Source organism: Notamacropus eugenii, chromosome 3 (assembly GCF_028372415.1).
Source record: "Notamacropus eugenii isolate mMacEug1 chromosome 3, mMacEug1.pri_v2, whole genome shotgun sequence".
Lineage (NCBI taxonomy): Eukaryota > Metazoa > Chordata > Mammalia > Diprotodontia > Macropodidae > Notamacropus > Notamacropus eugenii.
This window is the reverse complement of record NC_092874.1, coordinates 386,710,792-386,733,910: the sequence shown is the minus strand read 5'-3', so window position 1 is coordinate 386,733,910 and position 23,119 is coordinate 386,710,792. Positions and strand designations below refer to the sequence as shown.

The following is a 23,119-nucleotide window of genomic DNA, read 5'->3' as shown; positions in this document are numbered from 1 at the left end:
GTACATGTGGTTCCTTTTCCCATTTTTATTTCTTTGGGATATCGACACAGTAATAGTAGTAATACTGGATCAAAGGGTATGCACACTTTCCAAATTGCTTTCCAGAATGGTTGGATCAGTTCACAACTCCACCAACTTGTGACTGTACCATTAGTGCTCCAATTTCCCCATTTCTTCTCCAACATTTATCATTTTTCTGTTTTGTCATATTAGCCAATCTGATAGGTGTGAGGTACTACACATTCTCTAATCAATAATGATTTAAAGCACTTTTCCATATGACTACAGATAGCTTTAATTTCTTCCTGTGAAATCTACCTGTTCATTTCCTTTGACCATTCTTGTATTTTTATAAATTTGACTTAGTTCTCCACATATTTTAGGAATAAGGCCTTTATCAGAAACATTTGCTGTAAAAACTGTTTCCCAGCTTTTTGCTTTCCTTCGGATCTTGGTTGCACTGCTTTTGTTTGTGGAAAAATTTTTTTAATTTAATGTAATCAAAATTATCCATTTTTCATTTCACAAAGTTCTCTATCTCCTGTTTGGTCATAAATTCTTCCATTCTCCATAGATCTGACAAGTAAAATATTCCTTGCTCTAATTTTCTTCTAGTATCATCTGTTATATCAAAATCATGTATTCATTTCAACCTTATCTTAGTATATGATGTGAGACACTGGTCTATGCCTAGTTTCTGCCATATTATTTTCCAGTTTTCTCAGCAATTTCTGTCAAATAATGAGTTCTTATTCCAGAAGCTGGAGTCTTTGAGTTTATCAAACAGTAGATTACTGTAGTCATTTACTACCTAACCTATTCCACTGACCTACCATTCTATTTCTTAGCCATTACAAATAGTTTTGATGTCAATCTATAATTCCTGCTTCTGTTGAACCTAAGAGATTTACAAGAATGCAATAAGTAGCTTTATTTTTATCTGATTTCTGATCTTCAGCAAAAAGAAAATTAATAACAAGGTGGACCTAATTTTTTAGAGAATAATTTGAGGGGGACATATTGAGCATATCCACAATCTTATTCTATAGAAAAAATATATGGTAAAGTCTGGAAAAGTGCACAAATTACTCAAAGTATTCAATACCAGCTACTTCTTTTCCTTTATTTCCTTTTGTGTCTTATTCCATCCACTCCCACCCTGAACTAACAAAATGAAAGACTGATTGTAAAGACCTCAGACAACCTCAATATGAAAAGAAATCTAGTATTCATTCAATGGAATTAATTTGACGTTATCTCACTCTTGACCTTTTTTCCTTTTGGGGCATATTATTAATATGAATATACATTAATGGCATTTCATATACATCATTTTTATTTTATGTGTCTTTTTTAAAAAATGATGTTAATGGCAGCACACAGACTCCTTCATGGACAAAAAGATAGACTCCAGTTAGATAGTATAAGAGACAGAGCACTAAATATGGAATCAAGAAGGTCTTACCTGACTCAGATACCTGTTAGCAGTAACACCTCAGGTAAGTAACTTAGCCTCTCTGGGTTAGCTGTTAATAAATCCAAGTCATAGTCATAAAAACTGATCCTCAGAACAAAGAATGCATAGAAGTAGGTAAGCTATTAAGATATTAGGTCACTGTTTTGGAATATATCCTGGGAGGATCTTCAGAAGAAGGTAATCAAAGCCACTTTAATAGAACTGATCATTAAACTAGTCTCCCTTCATTTCATACTCAGCAGTCTTCCAAAGGAACACCAATTTCTCACACCCTGTAAGGCAGGGCTGCACACTTGTCTAAGGACAGCTCCGTTGTCCTCCCTTTCATGATTATCACTCTTTGGGTTGCTCCCTCATTCAGCAATACCTCCCGTTGCTCTTGCCACTTGGTGCTCCATTCATGCAACTTGCAGTCACAGAATGCAAACTTTGGTGCAATCCATCACGTGCTATTAATAGCATTTTCCACGATTTTACCCAGAAGACTGAGATTGATTTTACTCATTTTCTCTTTTTGCTCCTGTCATGTGGAAAGAAAGAAAGGAGCCATATCTCTCCGCCTCTACCTCTGTCTAAAACACACTAGCAATATTCAAGGATCCAAATAGCTCAACTAGTGTATATAAACCGGTTGAGCAACAGAGGATGACTTAAGCTATTTAATAAGGAATTCAAAACCTGACACTTTCCACAGTCTTTATCTCAATAAGAACAGCAGCATACATCTTTTTACCTTTTGAAGATTTTCCAAAATACAAACAAAGGCTTAGCTTTAATACTGAAATGTTGCTGCTGGTTTTTGTTTTAAATCAGAAAGTTTACTGTTTTGGAGGTTAATATTATTACTCCATATATATATATATATATGAAAATCTATGTTTAGCAGCTGTCAATATAGAGACGCTGTCAATACAGAGACGCTGTCAATATAGAGACAAGCACAATACAAAAGCATAACTACAGGAGTTCTTAAAGGCAACATTATAAAAAGACCTTTGAAGGTGAGCAAGAAACAATGCTAAAGTGCAGAGAGCAGATCTGCATGCGTATGTATTCCATAGTGAAGCAATATGATATTAGGAGCACGAATTTCTCTCTTCTTTAGCTAAATAGCCCCAAGCAATCTCCACAGCAAGTCTGTAGAGAGCTGATGATGCACAGTCTACAGAAGTGGGGAAGAGGAAAGCAGGGAAGGAGAGGGTTGAGAAGAAAGAATGTATACCAAAACTGCTCTTTTCTACTACCTTTCTAGAAGAAGTTTATTTCTTAAGACTCTTGCCTAATCACAACTATGGACTTTGTTAGGGAATACCTATTCAGTTCCACAAAAAGGCAATACAAATTTGGATGAAAAAACAAGCAAGACAAAAGAGAGAACTCCACCTAAATTTAATGCTGTTAAAATAAAGAAAAAAGGTAGGTATCAATTAGATGACACAATAGGGATATTTATAGATCATCCTAACAAACTAGTTCTTACCCTATAAGGTATCATGCTAAACCTAAAAGAAATAAGTCTGTGGGCCAAAAAGAAAAAAAAAATCCATTAAAACAATAAATATAACCATGAGGACATTTCACAGTCATGGGGATGCAGAGAATCCCTGCTGAAAGGTTACATTTAAAGAGGTAGATAGTAAAGGAGATTGGATTGTTGCTGTGTGTGTCCTTCGTTCTCCAAGAGGGCCATGACATCAAGATGATGACATGACTTGCAGCTGACTTTGATTTGAGTGATGGAGGGCTGTGCAAGGTCACCAAGCTCACCTTCTCCTCTAGAGCCATCTGGGTCCAGTGGCCAGATATTCATCAGGATGACTGGAGATGGTCCAAGATGCAATGGGAGACCCTGGCCATTTTAGATTAAAGTCTTAACAGATTCTCAGTTTGAGTGAGATACACCTATTCAATGAATAGGCTTCTTTAAGCAGTTAATCAAGGGATGACCCTTTTAATTAAAAAAAAAAAATCAAATTGGGAGAGGAAAACCCTCTGTGCTCCTGGGCAAAAGAGAAACAGTTACTACGTAGTATTTACATTCACTCTGTGCTAGGAGGGCATGGACCTGTTGTCCAATCTATGAGCTCCACAGTGAATTGGGCTTAAGGCTTGGTCTTTGAGCAAAAAATCTAGCCAGAACTGTACTAACAAGGAAGCAAAGTTTCTGATTTCCAACAATCCCAGTAATTCCCTAAGATCACAGGAAAACTGAACTCTCCAATGATGCAACAGTTTATCAATAAGCTTGGGGGAAGAGAATGGTATAGTACCAAGCACAACGCATCTGAAGTTTGAGAGCACAAGTTTCATTCTTCCTACTATGACCTAGATTGGTCATTTGACCCATCTAGACTTCCATTTCTTCATCTGTAAAATGAGAGAAAGATGCTCATTTTTGCTCTTATGCTCTCACACCGTAGCACCTAAGTTAACAGCTAATGACATGAAATGGCTCTCACACAGCTAGTTAGTAACCAAGGCCGGATTTGACTCAGGTCTTCCTGACTGCAGGACCAATACTCCATCCACTGGGCTACCTAGTTATCTGCCTCCAAGTAACTGCTATGAAGTAAGAAAGCATCAGTTGGAGCATATCTTTCTTTTGAAACCCTCAGAGTACTTTACTGACATGACTATGATGCTCTAAGTTGACTGCCATTTGATAGTTGGCAACACAGAAATCCAACTGTTAAGTGTATTACCCAAAACAACAGTTATCAATGGCAGTATCATGGAAAGAATTTCTATCTTTCCACATCAAGGCTTTTTCCCCTATACTGTATTTCCTCAAAGATTAGGGTTCTTCTAGCCTGAGTTCTAGATCAAACTATTGCTATCAAAATACAACAATGGTACATGGGAAGGAGATAATAAAGGGAGTATCTACTTTTTTCTCACACTCTTTTTCAGAGATTTGCCATCCTACTTCCATTTTGTCTAAATAAGCCATAGAGGGAAATAACAGAATGAAAACTGACTGACAGAAGAAAAAAAAATAGAAAATCATTCATTTTACTAATATCTAGTTTATTTTCAAGTGCAAGTAAATGAACGGAATAATTTGTCAAGATGTTCAAGCTTTGATTTCAGGTCACTGACAACAATGCAAATTTCATTAGAAGTCAAAAAGCAATCATTATCATCTGACATTTCAAAACTACATGGATGGAATTACATGTGGTGGGACCAGATGTTTCTAAACGCCTGTTTTTGCAGCCAGCAGCAGCACTACCACTACCACAACAAAAAATTTCCTTCCAACTACTAATAAAGTATAGAAAAGCCATCTCTCAGGGACAATGGGGAGTGCAACATGAGAATCAATGAGCCACAACCAGGCTCAGCATTTTCTCTCCCTTCCCATCACTGGATCAACTATGGACAAGATGATTACTAGGCTTTCTTTAGCTCTTAAACCAATACATTTCTTTCATGAAGAGTTTCAATACTCATGTCATGAGAGAGAAGAGATGGGAATTACACTACCACAAAGAGTTGGAAGGTACAACTCAAAGAAGAACACACTGTAGGAATCAGACATCCAGCATAAGAGGACAAAACTACTGGAAAATCAAAAAAACTTTTTAAGCTGATTTTAGGGATCAAGTAATTCTCAATGGAAATCTGGGTTTTACCATCAAAGGACATCAAACAGCATGTCCACGGAATGAACTCTAAATTTTAACTTCATTGATGCCATTTGTACCACAGGCCAAATCAGAGACAGAGTAGAAGCAAGACCATGGTCTTGTAAGAGCATAAATTTTGGTTAGTCCTAAGGTAGAAAGAGGACAACCTTCCTTTTAGAAAGTCTCTGAGAATATCTTGGAGTGAGAGTGTCATTTACAACCAAGAATTAGGCTCACGGCAATTCGCATCATCATCCCTACCTGCTTGTACTGCTGGTGCTCTTTTCTGCCAATTCAATCTCCCTCTGTTGCAGGGACACAATGTAGTTGGACAGATCATCAGGGGTCCTGTGGGATAAACACAACACAAAAAGAAAAGGTTAAAAACTCAAATATGATGTTTACAGGGGAATCGCTGTCAACCATAAGTGTCAAGAACTATAAAATATGCCTTAAAGTGATTTCAAAAGTCTTTCATGAACTAGGTCACATGTACCCTACTGAAAACACAAAAACTTTTGCACATTAAACAACATTTATTTATGACCTTTAAATGAACCTACTCTAGCCTATTCCTACAAAGCCATGAATTTCATGAGGGCACAAAGTATTCCAGCCATGTTCCACACTACAACAAGGCTTCAAGCAATGCAGCAAAGCTATGGACCACTGGGAAATCATAGGCAAAAAAAAAAGGAAGGAAAAAAAAGAAAACCAGCAGGCAGCCATCAGAAAAGGAGTTTGTCATATTAATAAAGAAATGGTTTCTGGCATCCCTTTGTCATTCCTGTCTTTTTCCACACAATTCCATTCCAAGGAGACCATGCTCCAAACAACTAGGATCCTTGGTTCTCTCCTCTGCACATCTTGTGCTCCTCTATTCAGATGCCTTTGCTTATGTCACTCTCTCCTTCTCTTTCCCCTCTCCAATGTGTAGCATGGAACTGTGGAAAGAGGGCTGGATTTAGAGTAAAGAGCTTCACTATTTACTATCTGTGTAACCTCTGCTAAATCACTTAATCACTCCCTAAGTTGCAATTCCTCATTTAGAAAATGAAGAAAATGGGTTAGATGACCTCTATGGTCTCTTCTAGTTCTAAATCTATGATTTACCTGACAAGTTCTTCTGATTCTTCAAAACCCCTAATTTCTCAGTATATACCCTATCTTCCAAATAGCATGACACAATATATTGTCTTTTGAACACTGAAAGTGTTTAATTTATAACTAGTTATTGGGGTATACATCATATTCACCAATCTAGATGACATACATCTCTATAAGAAGTACCACCTATATTAGCATCTCCCCTCTGTACCTTAGGAAGAACCAATAAACTGAGTCAGATATAGGGATATATAAAAGTATAACACTCAACTGAAGGTACATCATTTGCAAATGGAGGCAAAGAGCCGAATGATACACAGATCAAAGAAGAACACTGCAGGAGTCAGACATCCAGCATAAGAGGATAAAACTACTTGAAAATCAGAAAGTTGTTTAGACTGATTTTAGGAATCAAGTACTTCTCATTGGAAATTTCAGTTTTACCACCAAAGCACACTGAAGAGTATACATGCACAGTCTGAAGTCTTTAAGTTTCAACCTCACTGACACCATTTGTTCCATAGACCAAATCAGAGACCAGGTAAAAGCAAAAATACAAAAACAAACAGAAAAAGATAAAGCAAAAAAGGACAGAAAGACACACCTCTACCCAATCATGCATGATCACACTTATGGATAATAATCTTCATCAGGGTCATATTTAAAAAAGATTTCCCTAAATATATTTACACCGTTTATAACACGGATTTTCTTGTTTCAGTGTAAACATATTACTAATAAACATCACCAACAATAATGTTAAGAGGTTTTGGTGTCACAGGACCAGCAAGATAGGAAAGTAGCCACTTTCCCCATGTCCCTTTAACACTCCAACCCTCCAAGAGCAAAGAGGAATTATGTGACAGATATAGAAAAATCATCGCTAAATTCAAAAGTCAAAGAAAAGAGAATACTGAAAAGGTAAAATCTTGATGAATTAAAGCCAAAGAAGTCTAATCCTTAGCAGCCCTCCCCCCCAAGATTCCACACCACTTGGAAGGGACACAAATCAAGGACAGTTAGAAGGGGCCACTGGAGTATACCCACGACTACAGAGACTCTATTGGCACATCTTCCCTTGAACCAATACATACAACCATGTCTAGAAAAAGGGGGAGACAAGAGAGTTGAAGACATGTTCCATTCTGACAAGGACCGGATACATCCCCCACAATCCATTGCAGAGACACCAGTGACACAGATTTTTCCTTTGTCTCACCCTTCAAGAACTGACAAAAAATTATTCTGCCCATCCATTAGAAAGGAAGGAGAAACAGAAAACTGAGGTTGAGGTGACACGCATGGCTGTTCTAGGCCAGAAGGAAAGAATACTGAAAACCAGTAGCGACTAGTATAATTTCCCACAGAGGGCTCTCAAGGTAAGATCTAGGAGAGTTTACCCTATATCCCCAAATATGTAAGGAGGCTACCAATTCTGGGGAAAGGGAGAAAGCTAGAAAATTAATTACAGGAAAATATTTTTTAAAAAGTTAAAACACTAAATATTTCAAAAGAAAACTTCCTAATAACAGTCAAAAACACAAACAGATGAATCAACAGAGAATCTTAAAATCAAAAGGCAGAAGGAGTAGTAAATCTTCAAAGAGAATACAAAGCTCCCTTAATAAACATTACTTGTAAAAAAAAAAAAAGTGGACCAATTTTAAAAGAAATAGCAAATCCTATGGACTTTCAGAGAGTATGAATCAACAATAAGAAACTCCAGACTGTTCCAAAAGAGAAATGAAATTCATTAAGGAAGAAATTAAGAATTTGAAGTTAAAATTTAGATGTTTCAATGCAGCTTTTAAAAAATTTAATTAACAGGTTCATAAAAACTGACCCAAAGACGTAGATTCTCTCTGAAGTAATAAGAGACATTAACAGATCATTATGAATAAAGGCATTTTTAAGTGTTGAATATACATAAAGTACTGTACTATTCACAAGAGATACAAACAGAAAAGGACCTTCTACTCTAAAGAAGAAAACAAAACACACAATGTTTCAGCTGCAAGTCAGATGGAAAGTCCCATGTTCTTTAGGGAACAATAGCAAATAGGATGGTAATGCCCTTCTACGATGTCATAACCACTGGCGAAGTCCTATCCATTTCATATGTTGAACTATTTGGTAGCACCAAGGACTTTGAGGACAAGAACTTTCATATCCAAGTCTTCAGTAGCTTCAGATTTAACACTTGTAGGTATAGTTGCCAGGCTGCATTGACTCAAGGTTGCTTCCCAGGATAAAAGCCTTCCTATTTGCAGGATTCTTGGGATAAGGGTCCTGGGTGATGACCATCAGGACCTGGGAGGAGATAGGTGTCAATGTAGTGATGGTGGTGGGAGCAGTCTGACTTGCCTGAACACGTCTTCTGTCTCTTTCTCAGGGTGCCTTGCTACTCAAACTACATTGGCTTGTTTGGCTTTTATGTAGCAATTGGTGGATAAATGGTAGAGATGGCTGGTCCCTTCTACACAGGAGCTTCTTCCCTAGATGAGGGCAGCCAAAATGATGACCTAGCGGGTGCTGACAAACTTGAAACACAAGAACACTAATACAAAAGGAAAGCAGAAAGCTGGGAAACAATCTTTACAGCAAGTATCTCTGATAAAGGCCTCATTCCTAAAATACCCAGAGAACTGAGCCAAATTTATAAGAATACAAGCCATTCGCCAATTGATAAATGATCAAAGGATATTAAGAGGCAGTTTTCAGAAAAAATCAAAGCTATCTATAAGTATATGAATAAGTGCCTTAAATCACTTTTGATTAGAGAAATGAAAATTAAAACAACTCTGAGACACCATTCACACCTATCAGATTGGCTAATGTGACAAAAAAGGAAAATGAGAAGTGTTGGAGAAGATGTGGTAAAATTGGGACATTGATGTACTGCTGATGGAGTTGTGAACTGATCTAATTATTCTGGGGAATAATTTGGAATTATGCCTAGAAGGCAACTAAACTGTGTATACCCTTTGGTCTAGAAAGACCACTACTAGGTCTATATCCTAAAGATATCATAAAAAAAGGGAAAAGGACCTACATGTGAAAAAATATATATATAGCAGCCCTTTTCATGGTGGCAAAAATATTAGAAATTGAGGGGATGCCCATTATTTGGGGAATATACCAATATACACAAGCTGTGGTATATGAATATAATGGAATTTTATTGTGCAATAAGAAATAACAAACAGGCAGATTTCACAAAATTCTGGAAAGACTTGTACAAACTGAAACAAAGTGAAATGAGCAGAAACAGGAAAAAACATTGTACACAGTACCAGCAACATTGTGTGATGATCAACGATGAATGAGTCAGCTCTTCTCAGCAATACAATGATCCAAGATCAATAAAAAGGACTAACGAAGAAAAATTCTATTCATATCCAAAAAAAGAATTGATAGATTCTGAATGCAGACTTAAGAATATTTTTTCATTTACATTATTCTTTCTCATTTTTTAAAATCTTTCTTCTGACACAACTGTGACTAAAATGGAAATAATTTTTACATGATAGCATAGGTATAAAACTATATCACACTGCCTATCACTTTCAGAAAAGGGGAAGGGAGGGAGAGAGGGAGAAAAATTTGGAATTCAAAATCTTGTTAAAATGAATGCTAAAAATATTCTTGACGTATAACTGGGGAAAAAATTAAAAAACTATTAAAAATAATTGTAAGCCTTTTAACAGAAGGAAGTTGACCTAAAAAAAAAACACTAATGTAGAAAAAAAAAACACATGGCATTAAAGAAGTAAAAGTCAGGAATATTAAGAGAACATATACATTATATACAAACCAAAGTGATTTGCCTCAAAAACTAGATGCAGGAGGATAACCCTCTCAATTTAAAAAACAAAGCACTAATACAGAGAATCACCTCCAGTAAAAAAAAAATTTAGTAATACAGTCACTAAATTTCACAAATTGAATGAAAACCAACAAGTTTTGTAAATAGTCAGATGAACTTTAAATATAAAATTTAAAAATTCAAATAACTCAAGATTATTCTACAGTCATAAGAAATCACAGAAAGGAACAGTATATTCCAAAAAGCAAAGGAGCTCAAGATGTAATCCAAAATGAAAAACTGAACCAAATCACCAATAAAAAGATGGACATTCCCCCTCAAAAAAAGAGACATTTGAGAATTCCTGCAAAATAGACATATGCAGGCAGAATATTTGACTTGGAAACACTCTAAGGAAAAGAAAGATCAGAAAGATAATTAAGTACAACTACCAAAGAACGAATAAGTAATTAAGTTGATTATACCATGCTTAGGGGTTTTGAAACAGAAACAGTGATACTGGCCATGATATAAAATAATAGCACTGATATTTACACAGGATTTTAAGATTTATGAAATGAATTATGTTCATTATAAGCTGAGCATCACAGCAAACCTACAAACTAAGGTAGAAAAGTTGAGTGATTTGTCCAAGGATATACAGCTAAGAAGTAGCAGAAACAGGATTTCAAAGAAAATCTACTAACTGGAATTCCAAGGGTCTGTGTAAAGGACACTGGATAAAAAATTTAGAAGGAAACACATTGGGGAAAATATCTGAAGCATACTGCATAAAGGTCTATTACCCAATTTATATACATATATATATATGGAACTGAAGCATATCTATAAGTGTAATAATTTCCATTTGTCAAAGGAAGAAATGTAAACAGTTAATAATCACATAAAATGATCATAAAAATCCTCATAATTTTATGTTTCTTCATTGTGCCTAATTAAGCCAGAATATGAAGAATAGAAAAGGTCACATCACACTATAACATCTGGCTTGGTCAGCCTTTAGGCACAGTTGTTAGATTTTACCCCCTTTATTTAATACCATTTTTATGACTCAGAGAAAAACAAATTAAGGGAACTGGTGTTGAATTGCTTAAAACTTTTAGAGTAAAGGAGATGCTTAAGATCATTAAATGTTATGCTACAACACGACACTTAAAACACTTAAAACTAGAAAGACATCAGGAGGAAGAATACATGAGACATGCCACATTTCTTTTCTGGCTATGCTACTATGGGACTTCTCTAAGTGAATTCTCCCATACACACTAAGAAGTTCATTATTGGGATAACCTCATCCTCCTTCAAGTTCTCTTCAGTCTTGGTATTCTACTTCATCACTACCTTCTTGCCTCTATGATTGAGAGTGGGACCATGAACTCCAAATTTCCATTTAAGGAGAGACTTCAGCTCAGATATCTTCTCATTTCTCACCTGAATGTACTACTTTGGAACTTCTCTAACTCTTCCCTCCACCCCATTTTTCAGCATCACTATATATTTTTGCTTTCCCCTATTAGATTGTAAGCTCTTTGAGGACAGGAGCTATCTTTTTTTATTTGTATTTCCAGTGTGTAGCACAGAAGTGCTAAATAAAAGTTTATTGCCTACTGTGGACAATGAACTTGCATTATGGTGGAAGTTACTGTTTTAGATGAAAGAGATTATTATTACATAGAGATACTATAGAGGCACATCAGAGATCAGAAAGAGAAGATTGAGATAATTTTGGCCATAAAATTCTGACCAGTTCAGGGAGCATAGTTTTCCATGGCAATCAGTCAGGAAGTAAATGCCATTCTTACAAAAATCTGGGTGGGTAACATTGTGACTTTGATATGAAAGAATAGTCTTCTACAAATGGCCCAAGGGCAAATCTACATCCTTAATAAAAAGTGTAGTCAGGAATCTCTACAACTGCTGAAAAATGAAGCTTTCAGGACTTTGAGTCAGCTTACTCAAACTTCTGGAGTTCAATGCTTTATGTATTATTTTCAATGCCATTCAGTAAATATAATCATCCGTAATGTAAATATGACTTTCAGGTCATAAGAAGAAGGAAAGGAAATTAAAATCCCAAAAGAATGGAAGCAATACAAGACACTCTGAAGAACTGTGACCCTGGGAATTTAATTCCCAAGAAAGGAAAGGATGGAAATTAAAGGCAGTCTGAGAGACCTGTTCCTTCCAGCTATAATCTTTGATTCCCCACTCTTGTTTGAGAAGTACACAGGTTTTGCCTGACCTTTAGCTAACTGAATCCCCTCTCTAGCATCAAGGCAGAACGAAGATACCCTTAATTTACAACATAATCAACACGTGGACTAACAAGACAAAGTCCGATCACAGCTCTTTCTGACAATCTATGACTGTACCACACAAATCAGAACCTAGGAAGTATAAGTGTGTCATTCCAGCAGGAGAAGGGTAGATGGGAAGTATATTCTATATAGTGAAGTTTATATACAAAGCAAACACCCACTATGATATCAATCACCTAGGTGTGTGTAGGTGTCTTTAGGAAGAGAGAATTAGAACCCACAAACAATTCTTCTGTCCTCGTTATTAAACTGGTGGCAGTTGCAATTCTCCTTTTTGCAGAATAGAGTTGGAGTTCTTCTTGCCTTGAAATGTACTCTGATACTTGGAGGTACTATCTAAATTCACTCCACCAAATTATGTAAGAAAAACACTACCACTTTATCACTCTTGGGAACCACTGAGCATTCCATATATAGAGTATCTTCTCAGTGAATTGTCATCAATAGCTGTGTTAGGATAAGACAAAAAGGGACTGGTTTAAGTTCAAGTTAAGAGAGGGCCCTAGGGACCTGCTCACCAAATATTCACTAATCTGATCTCTCTTTTGTCTTGTCCTAGGCTCCACTGTGTTTTTGAGAATGAGAGCACAATTCTCATTCATTCCAGCCATTTTCCTTCCCTTTGCCAAGACTTTAATAACCGGCTCATAAGACTTGCTCACTATCTCAACCCCTGTTCTTACTCAGAGACTTCAATATAAACATCAATGAACCTTCAAACATTCTCATCTCCCATTAATCAGTCTACACAGCTCCCATGACAACAGGAATGTTCATGTTTTAGATCTTAACATCCTTCATAAATGCCACTACCAACTTCCTAAGCTTTAGAATTCTTTCTCTAATCATGAATTTCTTCTTTTTCCCTCTTTCTCAATCCCCTGCTAATGCTTTTATTTATCCTCTCTATAGCCTCCCATCTTTCAATGTCCCCCTATTCCATTATGCCTATTCTGGTTTTATTTCTTTCCTTTACAATTTTGATCAGATCAACTATATACCGTCTTCTATCACTGAATCCCTTGCTCCCTTATCCTGATACTATTTCAAGTATTTGAAAAACTCTAAACCTATATAAATCTCTACATTTGTCTAGTTCCACACAGACTGTGTCACTATAATTATTCTATTTAATCTCAGTCAGACCCTCACTGTTGCATGACAAAGTTTTGATTTACAGGTTGTGCTGTGACAATCAGAAAGGCGCCTTTCTCTGAGTCATGGCTAGCAATATCATTGAAAGAGGCCTTCTCAATAGACTGATCCTTCATTTAGAAGATGGTCATCTGCCCGAGAGTCAGTATGACTTCAGACATCATGTTTGCTGCCCAACAACTCCAAGAGAAATGCCAGGAGCAGAACAGTTCTGTATACACTTGAACAAGACCGTTCATACCATCAGTTGTGACAGCCTGAGGAAGATCATGGCAAAATCTGATTGCCCAGAGAAGTTCATCAGTTTTGACCACAATTTCATGATGGCATGCTTGCATGGATGGGTAGTGGATAATGGATGATCTTCTCGTGCTTTTCCAGTCACCAACAGAATAAAGCAGGGCTGTGTGCTTGTTCCCATGCTTTTATAGCATGATGTTTTCAGCAATATTTTAAAAAGCCTCCACTGAGGACAAGCATCAAGGTGAGCTACCACACTGATGGTAAATTATTTAACTTGAATAGACTACAAGTCAAAACAAAAATGGAAGGAGAGTTGGTACACAGCTTTCTGTTCACAGATGGTTGTGCACTCAATGCAGTCTCTGAGACTGAGATGCAGGAGAGTATGGATCAATTCTCTGGCACTTGTGCTAATTTTGGCCTGACAATTAACACCAAGAAAACAGAGGTCCCCCACCAGCCGGAACTGCACTACCCATACCTAGAACCATTGGTTACAACAAATGGAAAAATTCTGAATACTGTGAATAAGTTCACTTGGCAGCATACTTTCCCAGCATATCGACATAGAAGATGAAGCTAATGCATGCATTGACAGAGCTAGCTCAGTGTTTGGGAGGCTCCGAAAGAAAGTGTGGGACAAAAAAGTAGTATTAGTATTAGGCTGTCTTTGTGTTAACTTCATTGTTGGATGCCTGTGAAACTTAGAAAACATACCAGCAACGTGCCAAGAAACTCAGTTGCTTCCATTTGAATTGTTTTAGGAAGATTATGAAGATTACCTGGCAAAATAAGATACAAGACACCGAGGCCCTCTCTCAAGCTTAACTGCCAACCATTCAAACTCTCCTATAAACTCAAATTAGCTGATCATGCTGTCTGAAGGCTAAATCTAAAAGACTATTTTATGAAGAACTCATTCAGAGGTTAGAAGAAACAATAGGAGGACACTCTCAAGGCCTCTCTGAAGAACTTTAGTATCAATTGGGGACAGGAGATACTGGCACAGGACCCCCCCAGCACAGTGTGCTTGCATTAAAAATGGTGCAATGCTCTGTGGACAAAGTTCAAAAGAAACATGAGATGAGATGGAGTCATCTCCATCCCAAATGTTCAAACAAACTATTTGTGTCCTATCTGTGGCAGAGCCTTCTGAGCTCATGCTGGTATGATCAGCCACAACCGAACACACTGTACACCTTGACACCAACATCATGAAGTTATTTTGGTCCTCTTCAAATACCAAGGATGAACAACATTTACTCTCAACCAGGCCCTCTTTGCTACACAGCAAACCTTTCATTCCTTCCCAATTATCAAACTCCATGCAGCAGCTCTTAAAGTCTTCTCTTCTCTCCTCAAATACTGATAACAAACACACTCCCATCCCTCGTAATAGTGGATCATGTCTTTCATATTAAGAAAATAAAAACTGCCTATCATGTGGTTTCAGCTTTTCCTGATCCATTTTCCTTCTCCAGGTGTACTCTTTTCTCCTACTCAACGAAACTTGTATTTGCTTCTCAGTGTACCTGATGTATCACTCTGATATAGGCTTGTCAAGGGTAAGGACATCTCCACTTTTTTCTGTCTGCTAGGTGGTACACCTAGCGTCAGGAGGTACAGTAGAAGAGCGCCAGGCCTGGAGTGAGGAAGAGTTCAAAGTCAGTAGCTCTGTGATCTTGGACAAGTCATTTAACCCTGTTTGCCTCAGTTTCCTGAAAAAATGAGGAGGAGAAGGAAATCCCAAACCACTCCAGCTTCTTTTCCAAGAACACCTCAAAAAGGGATAACGAAGAGTATCAGGCACCTAAAGAATGTCTGATGCATTAAAATCAAGGCTCATGGAATAAAATCTATGCTACCATGACAGAGTCTTTATTTTACCTGTGCTTGGTAGTATTTATCCAGACTTTGAAAAACAGAAAGGACAAAGTGAAAGACAAATAGACACACTAGACAGTTTTGAAAATGTGAATATTTCTCCATACCCAAATTAACTTAAAAAAAATTTTTTTAGTATAAAGATGAATATCACCTATAATAACTTCCAAATAAATTCTTCTTTGAGGGAGTCCAAAGAGCATTGGCCAAACAGTCAGACATATCTGATAACAATTCAGAAACATGGTTTTTGCCCTAGGGTACAAATTAGAGCAGCAAAGCTCCAAACTACAGTAATGTAGTTAAGAGGCAAAAATGACTGTTAACCAAAGCACTCCAGTTCCCTTTGAAGTAAAGATAATCTGAAATGTAACAATTTAATAAGGAAGAAAAAATACCCAAAACTGCTTAAATGAGGTGAAAAATGCATTTAATAGTTTGCCCATCTGAATTACTCTGCTTCAGTTAGAGGCTGCAAGGCATACAGCTCACCCTCACCTTAAATCTTAGTAATAAGCATAAAGCAGATTACACATTTTTACTTCACATGTTTAATTTCAATTTCTTACAAGAAAAGTGACAGCTAGTTATTTCATCAGCCAATCATAACTCTTGAAATTCAAGAGTTTAACATTTCATTATACCACTTAATAATGAGGCAGAAAGTATGTTACATTATTTCTATAAGCCAAACTACATACTAGATTACAAGGATGGACCCTTAGGAGATACCCACATTCAGCAGGCACAACTTAGAGGAAGATCCCAAGACAAACTGAGGCCTGAGAAAGACCTTAACTCAGAGAGGCCAAGGTCACACCCCGGCATCCTTGGCCATGGCCAGTTGACTTGATTTTTGTCCTGCCACTGGACGTCAATGGCTCTGTCTTACTTTAAATCCAAGTCATGATCAAGTCTAGACATCACCCTCATAATGTCATTGGCCCTCTTCTAAGATGGAGAAAAAACAAAAACGACAATAACAAAGGAGACAGAGAAGAAACAGCAGAACCTGCCATCTAAAGAGAATAAACAAGAGGATCAAAGGCTGCAGAGAAGGCAAGGAGGAGGGCTGAGAAAAGGCCACTGGATTTGACAATTAGGAGATTACTGGTAGCTCTAGATAGGGTAATTTCAGTTGAATGAGATCAGAAGGCAAAGTAAAGAGGCAAAGAAATGAAATGGGGTTATTTTTCATTTCTCTACACTTCAGTTTCCTCATATTTAGGGAAAGAGAAGGGAAGGAGCATTTCTGTAGAGCCCATTATGTGCTAGGCACTGTGCTAAGCATTTTTGACAAATACCATATTTGATTCTCAAACAACCTCATGCTTGGTGGTATTATTACCCCATTTTATCACTGAGAAAACTGAGGCTGCCACACAGCTACTAAGTGTCCTGTCTAAGAGATGTGAAGACAGGTCTTCCAAATTTCAGACCTACTGCTCTACCTGCTGTGCCACCCGCTGCCTCTAAATATTTAAATGATGAAATGAGATTAGATAATGTCTAAGCCCCCTCTCAGGATTAATCTGTGATCCTAAAATGAACACTAAGGCTCCCCTTCCAGCACTAAATACTATAATACTGCTCAATGGTACTTGTCCATTCTCAGGATTCAATATTATTAAAATATTATAGAACAAGGACTGTGAAAAGATACTTGGCCAGCTGAAATTTCCTAAAATAAAAACTTTTCAGATGCCACCTTCTATTCTACATTCAGAATAAATACAAAATATCCATATTAAATCTGGCCTAAATAAAATAAATCTCACATAACTCTGCTTTTAACCCACAAAATCTGAGCCTTCCACACTCAGAACTGTAGGAAGTTTAAAAACAAATGTTTCAAATTAATACTTCTGCTTCTGTCCTGCCTCAAGGAGATGCTTAAGGGGCGAAAGGTAATGTGCTAATCTTTTCCTTGAGGAGGCTCATGGGGCTAAGAAGCCTACAGTTATAGTCTGGCTAATAGAGACTCACTAGGTCCCTCATCTTGTTATTTGTACCACATACACTACATTTAGACTTCTCCTAAAAATCCAAAGCACAGGAGGGTAAATGCCAACATTCAAGACACTGTCTACGAATAGATACTCCTACCATCCGAGACAATGAGAGTTTTGGAAAGCTTTCAAAGTGGAAAGAGGTGGGCTCATGACAAAAGTCTAGCACTTTCATGTCGCACATGTCCATTTTACCATACTACAGTTGGGGCAGAGTGGAAAGAGCATTAGAATCCTAAGACCTGCTTCAGGTCAAAGAACTGAGGAACCACAATGAGAATCACACACAATTTAGCAGTCATCATATGAAAGGAGCAGGGAGCTTGGAATATGGAATTCCAAAAAGGAAAGAATATGAGTTTATGGTCAAAACTATCTACCCAGCAAAACTCACTATAATCCTACAGAGGAAAAAAAAAATTATCTTTAATGACATAGAGGACTTCTAAGCATTCCTGATGGAAAGATCAAAGTTGTATGAAAACTTTGAAAGACAAACAGAAGAACATTAAAAGATAAACATGAATGAGCAATCATAAGGAGCTAACCAAGGAAAAACTGTCTGCATTCTTTTATGGGGAGATGACAATACATGTCCTCTCTGAACTGTATCATCATCAGGGCTCATAGGGGGAATTTAGTCAACGCATGGAGAGGGTTGTATTAGGTCTTAAAGATCTTAAGAATGGAAAGAGAAACACAATAGGGGGAGAAGGGAAGATCAGAAAAAACTCTCTCACGTAATCATTGTACAGTCAAGGAGATAACTATACAAACAAGGGGAAGTGAGGGGCTGGGGAGGGAGCTAACACAGAAACCTCACTCTCATCTGAACTGGTCAAAAAAAGGAAGAACACACACACACACATGCATATATGCATGCACATCATGAAGTACAGGAAGACTGCACTCAACAAGGAAATAAGAGACAAAGGGAAATAAGGGGAATGGAGAATTAAACAGAAAGTAGATTAAGGGAAGAGTTTGTGCTAAGTAAAACAAATTCTAAAGATATATAAAAATATTTGTAGTTCTTTTTTAGATGGCAAAGAATGGGAGTCTGAAAGGATGCGTATAAACTGAGGAATGGATAAATAAGGGGGGGTATGGGGGAGTGGATGTGGTGATGATGATGATGATGAAACAGTATTATGACGAAAGAGATGTTTTCAGAGAAACACGAGAAGTCTTAAGTGAACTGATGTAGAGTAAAACAAACAGAAGCAGGAAGAAATGTTTATGACGGCAATATGCTAAGGATAAATAACACCCAAAGACTCAAGAACTCTGATGAACAGCCATGATTCCAGGGGACGGGTGATGAAAAAAGCTGCCTACATTCTGACAGAAAGATGAGGGACTCCGAGGGCTGTAAGAGACATTTTTAAAAATGCAGCCAACGCAGACATTTGTTCTACCTGTACGTTTGTAGGAGGGGTTTTATTTTTCTTTTGTTCTCAAGTCAACGGAAGGGAGTTGACGGTAGGAAGAAGAAAATATGGATTTCTACTGATTGAAAAAAAGAAATATTTTTTGAATTGACAAGAAAACTGGACAGTAGTCTGGAAGAAATTAATTTTAGATCAGGACCTCACACTAAATACAATGCTACAAGAAGCTTATATAACACATGAGGTTTCCATACATGACTTATGAAAAAACTTATGCTTCAAATCACTAATGTTTTTTAAAATGCAAATTAAAGCAACTCTGAGATTCCACCTACACACATCAGACTAGTAAAGTTGACAATAAAGGAAAATGACAAATGTTAGAGGGGTTGTGGAGAAAAAAGGTCCACTGATATTGCTGGTGGAACTATAAACTGATCAAGGCATTTAAGAAAAAAAATTTGCAACAACACCCCAAAAGGTATTAATTGTACACACTAAAACAATGCCACCATTGGCCCACAACCCAAAGAAGTCAAAGAAAAAAGAAAAAAGTCCAATATGTACAAAAATATTCATAATGACAGTTGTTTTTGTAATAGCAGGGACCTGGAAATGAGAGAGGAGATTAATCCAGCAATTGGGGAATGGCTGAACAAAGTATGTAAATGTAAAAAAACACTATTATGTCATAAGAAACAATAGAAGGAACTGTTCCAGAGAAACATCAGAAGACTAGTTGAAACCAATAAAGAGTGAAGTGGGAAGACTAGGAAAACAATGATACCTTGAGGAAAACATTGTATATGAATAATTTTGAAAGGCATAAAAACTCTAATCAATGAAATGATCCACCATGATTCCAGTGGAGTAATGATGAAGGATACTTACTACTCACCTCCTTTGACAGAGAGGGAATGGCCTAAACATGAAAAATGAGACATTTTTGGACATGGTCAACATGGGAGTTTGTATTTCCTAATTATTCATATTAGTAAGAAATGATTTGGTTTTCTTCTTGTTTCATTTTGGGATCAAGAAATATTTTGTTAATTGAAAAGGTATAATTTTACTTTTAAAAAGATAAAATACATAGACATGATTATATAAAAGCAAAAAGATTTTGCAAAATGAAAACTAAAATACTTAAAATAAATTAAGGTAAAATCTTTATAATAAATGTCAGATAAAATTCTGACATCCAGAATCTAAGGAACTGATACGAATCCATAAGACTCATCTGAATAGACAAAAGGTCAATGGATATAAAAAAAAAGAGACACAAACTATGACCAACTCATGAAGAAATGAGAGTCACTGCAATAATAAGAGACATACTAATTAAGATAATTTTGAATCATCATCTATTAGCAAGGATATGGAGCAGGAGGGGAATCACTCTACTACTCTGATTTTAAAAATGCAAATATATCCAGTGTTTTTGAAGAGTAATTTGGCAATGAACAATAAGTGCTATAAAACCGAAGATAACTTTAGATACAATGTTTTTTCACTATTAATGACTTTATCAAATATCTTAGCAATAGGAGGGAAAAGACTTGTTTTAACAAAAACATTCATTGCTGCTTTTTTTAAATAACAGGAAAAAAACTGAAAACAAACCTAAGTATTCAATAACTGAAGAACTGTCAAAGAAGTTCTGACACCTAATATTGTAATTTTAAAATTCTGTACCATCAAAAAAATGATTAATATACAGAAACATACAGCTAAGCTCAGGGATAAAGGCCTCATTTCTAGAATATATAGAGAAGTGACTCATATGTATAACCATACAAGTCATTCCTCAATTGATAAATGGTCAAAGGATATGAACAGGCAATTTTCAGAGAAAGAAATTAAACATATCTATAATCATATGAAAAAATGCTCTAAATCACTATTGATTAGAGAGATGCAAATCAAAACAACTCTGAGGTACCACATCACACCTATAAGATTGGCAAACATGACAGAACAAGAAAATGATAAATGCTGGAGAGGATGTGGGAGAGCTGGAACACTAATTCATTGTTGGTGGAGCTGCGAGCTCATCCAACCATTATGGAGAGCAATTTGGAACTATGCCCAAAGGGCTACAAAAATGTGTGTACCCTTTGACCCAGCAATATCGCTACTAGGACTGTATCCCCAAGAGATCATAAAAATGGGAAAGGGTCCCACATGTACAAAAATATTTATAGCAGCACTCTTTGTAGTTGCCAAAAACTGGAAGTCAAGGGGATGCCCATCAATTGGGGAATGGCTGAATAAATTATGGTATATGAATGTAATGGAGTACTATTGCGCCATAAGAAATGATGAACAAGAAGACTTCAGAGAGGCCTGGAAGGACTTATATGATCTGATGCTGAGTGAAAGGAGCAGAACTAGGAGAACTCTGTGCACAGCAATGACCACAGTGTACAAGAGTTTTTTCTGGTAGACTTGGAATTTCATAATAATGCAAGAACTTATTAAAAAAAAAATCCCAATGGTGGTTTTCTAAGGCAAAATGCCTTCCACACTCAGAGAAAGAAATATGGAAGTCATTCACAGAATGTAGCAGGCCATGTTTGTGTGTGTGTGTGTTTTTGTGTATCATATTTTGATTTGTTATGATTTCTTCCATTTATTTTAGTTCTACTACACAGCATGACTATAGTGAAAATGTACTCAATAGGAAAGTGTATGTACAACCTATACAGAATTGTATGAGGTCATGGGGAGGAAGGGGGGTAGCGGGGCATAGGTATGGGGGGGATAAAATCTTAATATTATGGCAGTGATTGTAAAACATTAAAAAATAATAATAAAATAAAATTCATAAAAATATGTAAATAAATATGCAGAAACATATATGAAATGACAAAAACAAAAGCAAATAAACATACTAAAATTATTTTAAAATTGAAACTTTATATAGACAAAATATTTTAAATATAAATCATTCTAGTAGTAGGCTATTTATTTCTGTTTATTCATTAAAATTCGCAAATGAACAATAACTTTTTAAAAATCTTACCCCAGAAATCTCTCAGATTTGTCCCTTTCTTCTATTATATCCAATCAAGTGCAGATCCTAAACCATCATAACAACTTCCTAACAGATCTTTCCAACTCCAACTTCTTCCCCTTCTAATCCACTCCACATTCTTCTGCCAAATTAAGTTTCCTAAATGGACACCTCTCATGATGTCATTCCCCTGACATCATGCTACATGTTCCCATTTACCTAAAAGATAAAGTTCATCTGGCTTACCCTAAAACATTCCCAATCCTTCACCACTTTACACTGCACAAACTCTCAGTCCCTGGAAGACCCCCTACCCTTTCCAACCCCCTGGCATTTGGCTTAGGCTATTCCCTATTACAAGCATATCATTCCTGATCTATCCTCCCCCCACCAAAAAAAACCCAAAAAACAAACAAACCCTACCCACATTTCAAGATCCAGATCAATGAACTTTCCTTCCTAAGGCCTCTTATCATATGATATTTGTACTTCTTATGCTTAATTTTGTATTATGATATATATGTATATATACACACATATTTCACACGTATACCTTCACACACACAATACTCTACAAAAAAGTAAGAGCTTAATGCATGGTTATGAAATTTAATCAAATAAGATTTCAGATCTAACTCTACAACCCCATAATCAAGAAAATTGGAAATTAAAAAATCATTTGTCTACTACATGATGAAATGTCACTTAGGTTTTTGTTTAATTCCATTTATATTCTTTATAAATAGCCTTTCAGCTTTCGAAAATGAACTACCGCATTCCAGAAATGGAAATTTTAAATATCATTTTATACTTTTAAATGATAAATAATGACATTTTCCTACCTAGCTCGTAAAATGATTTTAAAAGAAACTCCCTGAAAGGAATTTCAAACATATTTTGAGAAGATTAGCAACAAAACCTTTACGTATCCTAAGCAGGTTTTAAAAGTGCACACATATTCACTCAAGCAATATTGAACATAATTTTATCTCTTAAAAAGAGATTATTTCAACATTTGTGTAGCCTCAAAAGCACAATAAAACCAAGTAAATTTATCTACAGGC

The 23,119-nt window shown here is 36.4% G+C and overlaps 1 protein-coding gene across 2 annotated transcripts in view; it reads right to left on the bottom strand.

Annotated features, from left to right (window-relative positions):
* The window catches only part of MAD1L1 (mitotic arrest deficient 1 like 1), an 852,423-nt gene that overhangs the window by 726,708 nt on the left and 102,596 nt on the right, over window positions 1-23,119 (bottom strand). For both annotated transcript variants that reach the window (XM_072597719.1, XM_072597720.1), the window contains exon 10: window positions 5,368-5,454. In XM_072597719.1, coding sequence (XP_072453820.1) covers window positions 5,368-5,454 — 87 coding nt within the window. The remainder of the gene's footprint in view (window positions 1-5,367; window positions 5,455-23,119) is intronic.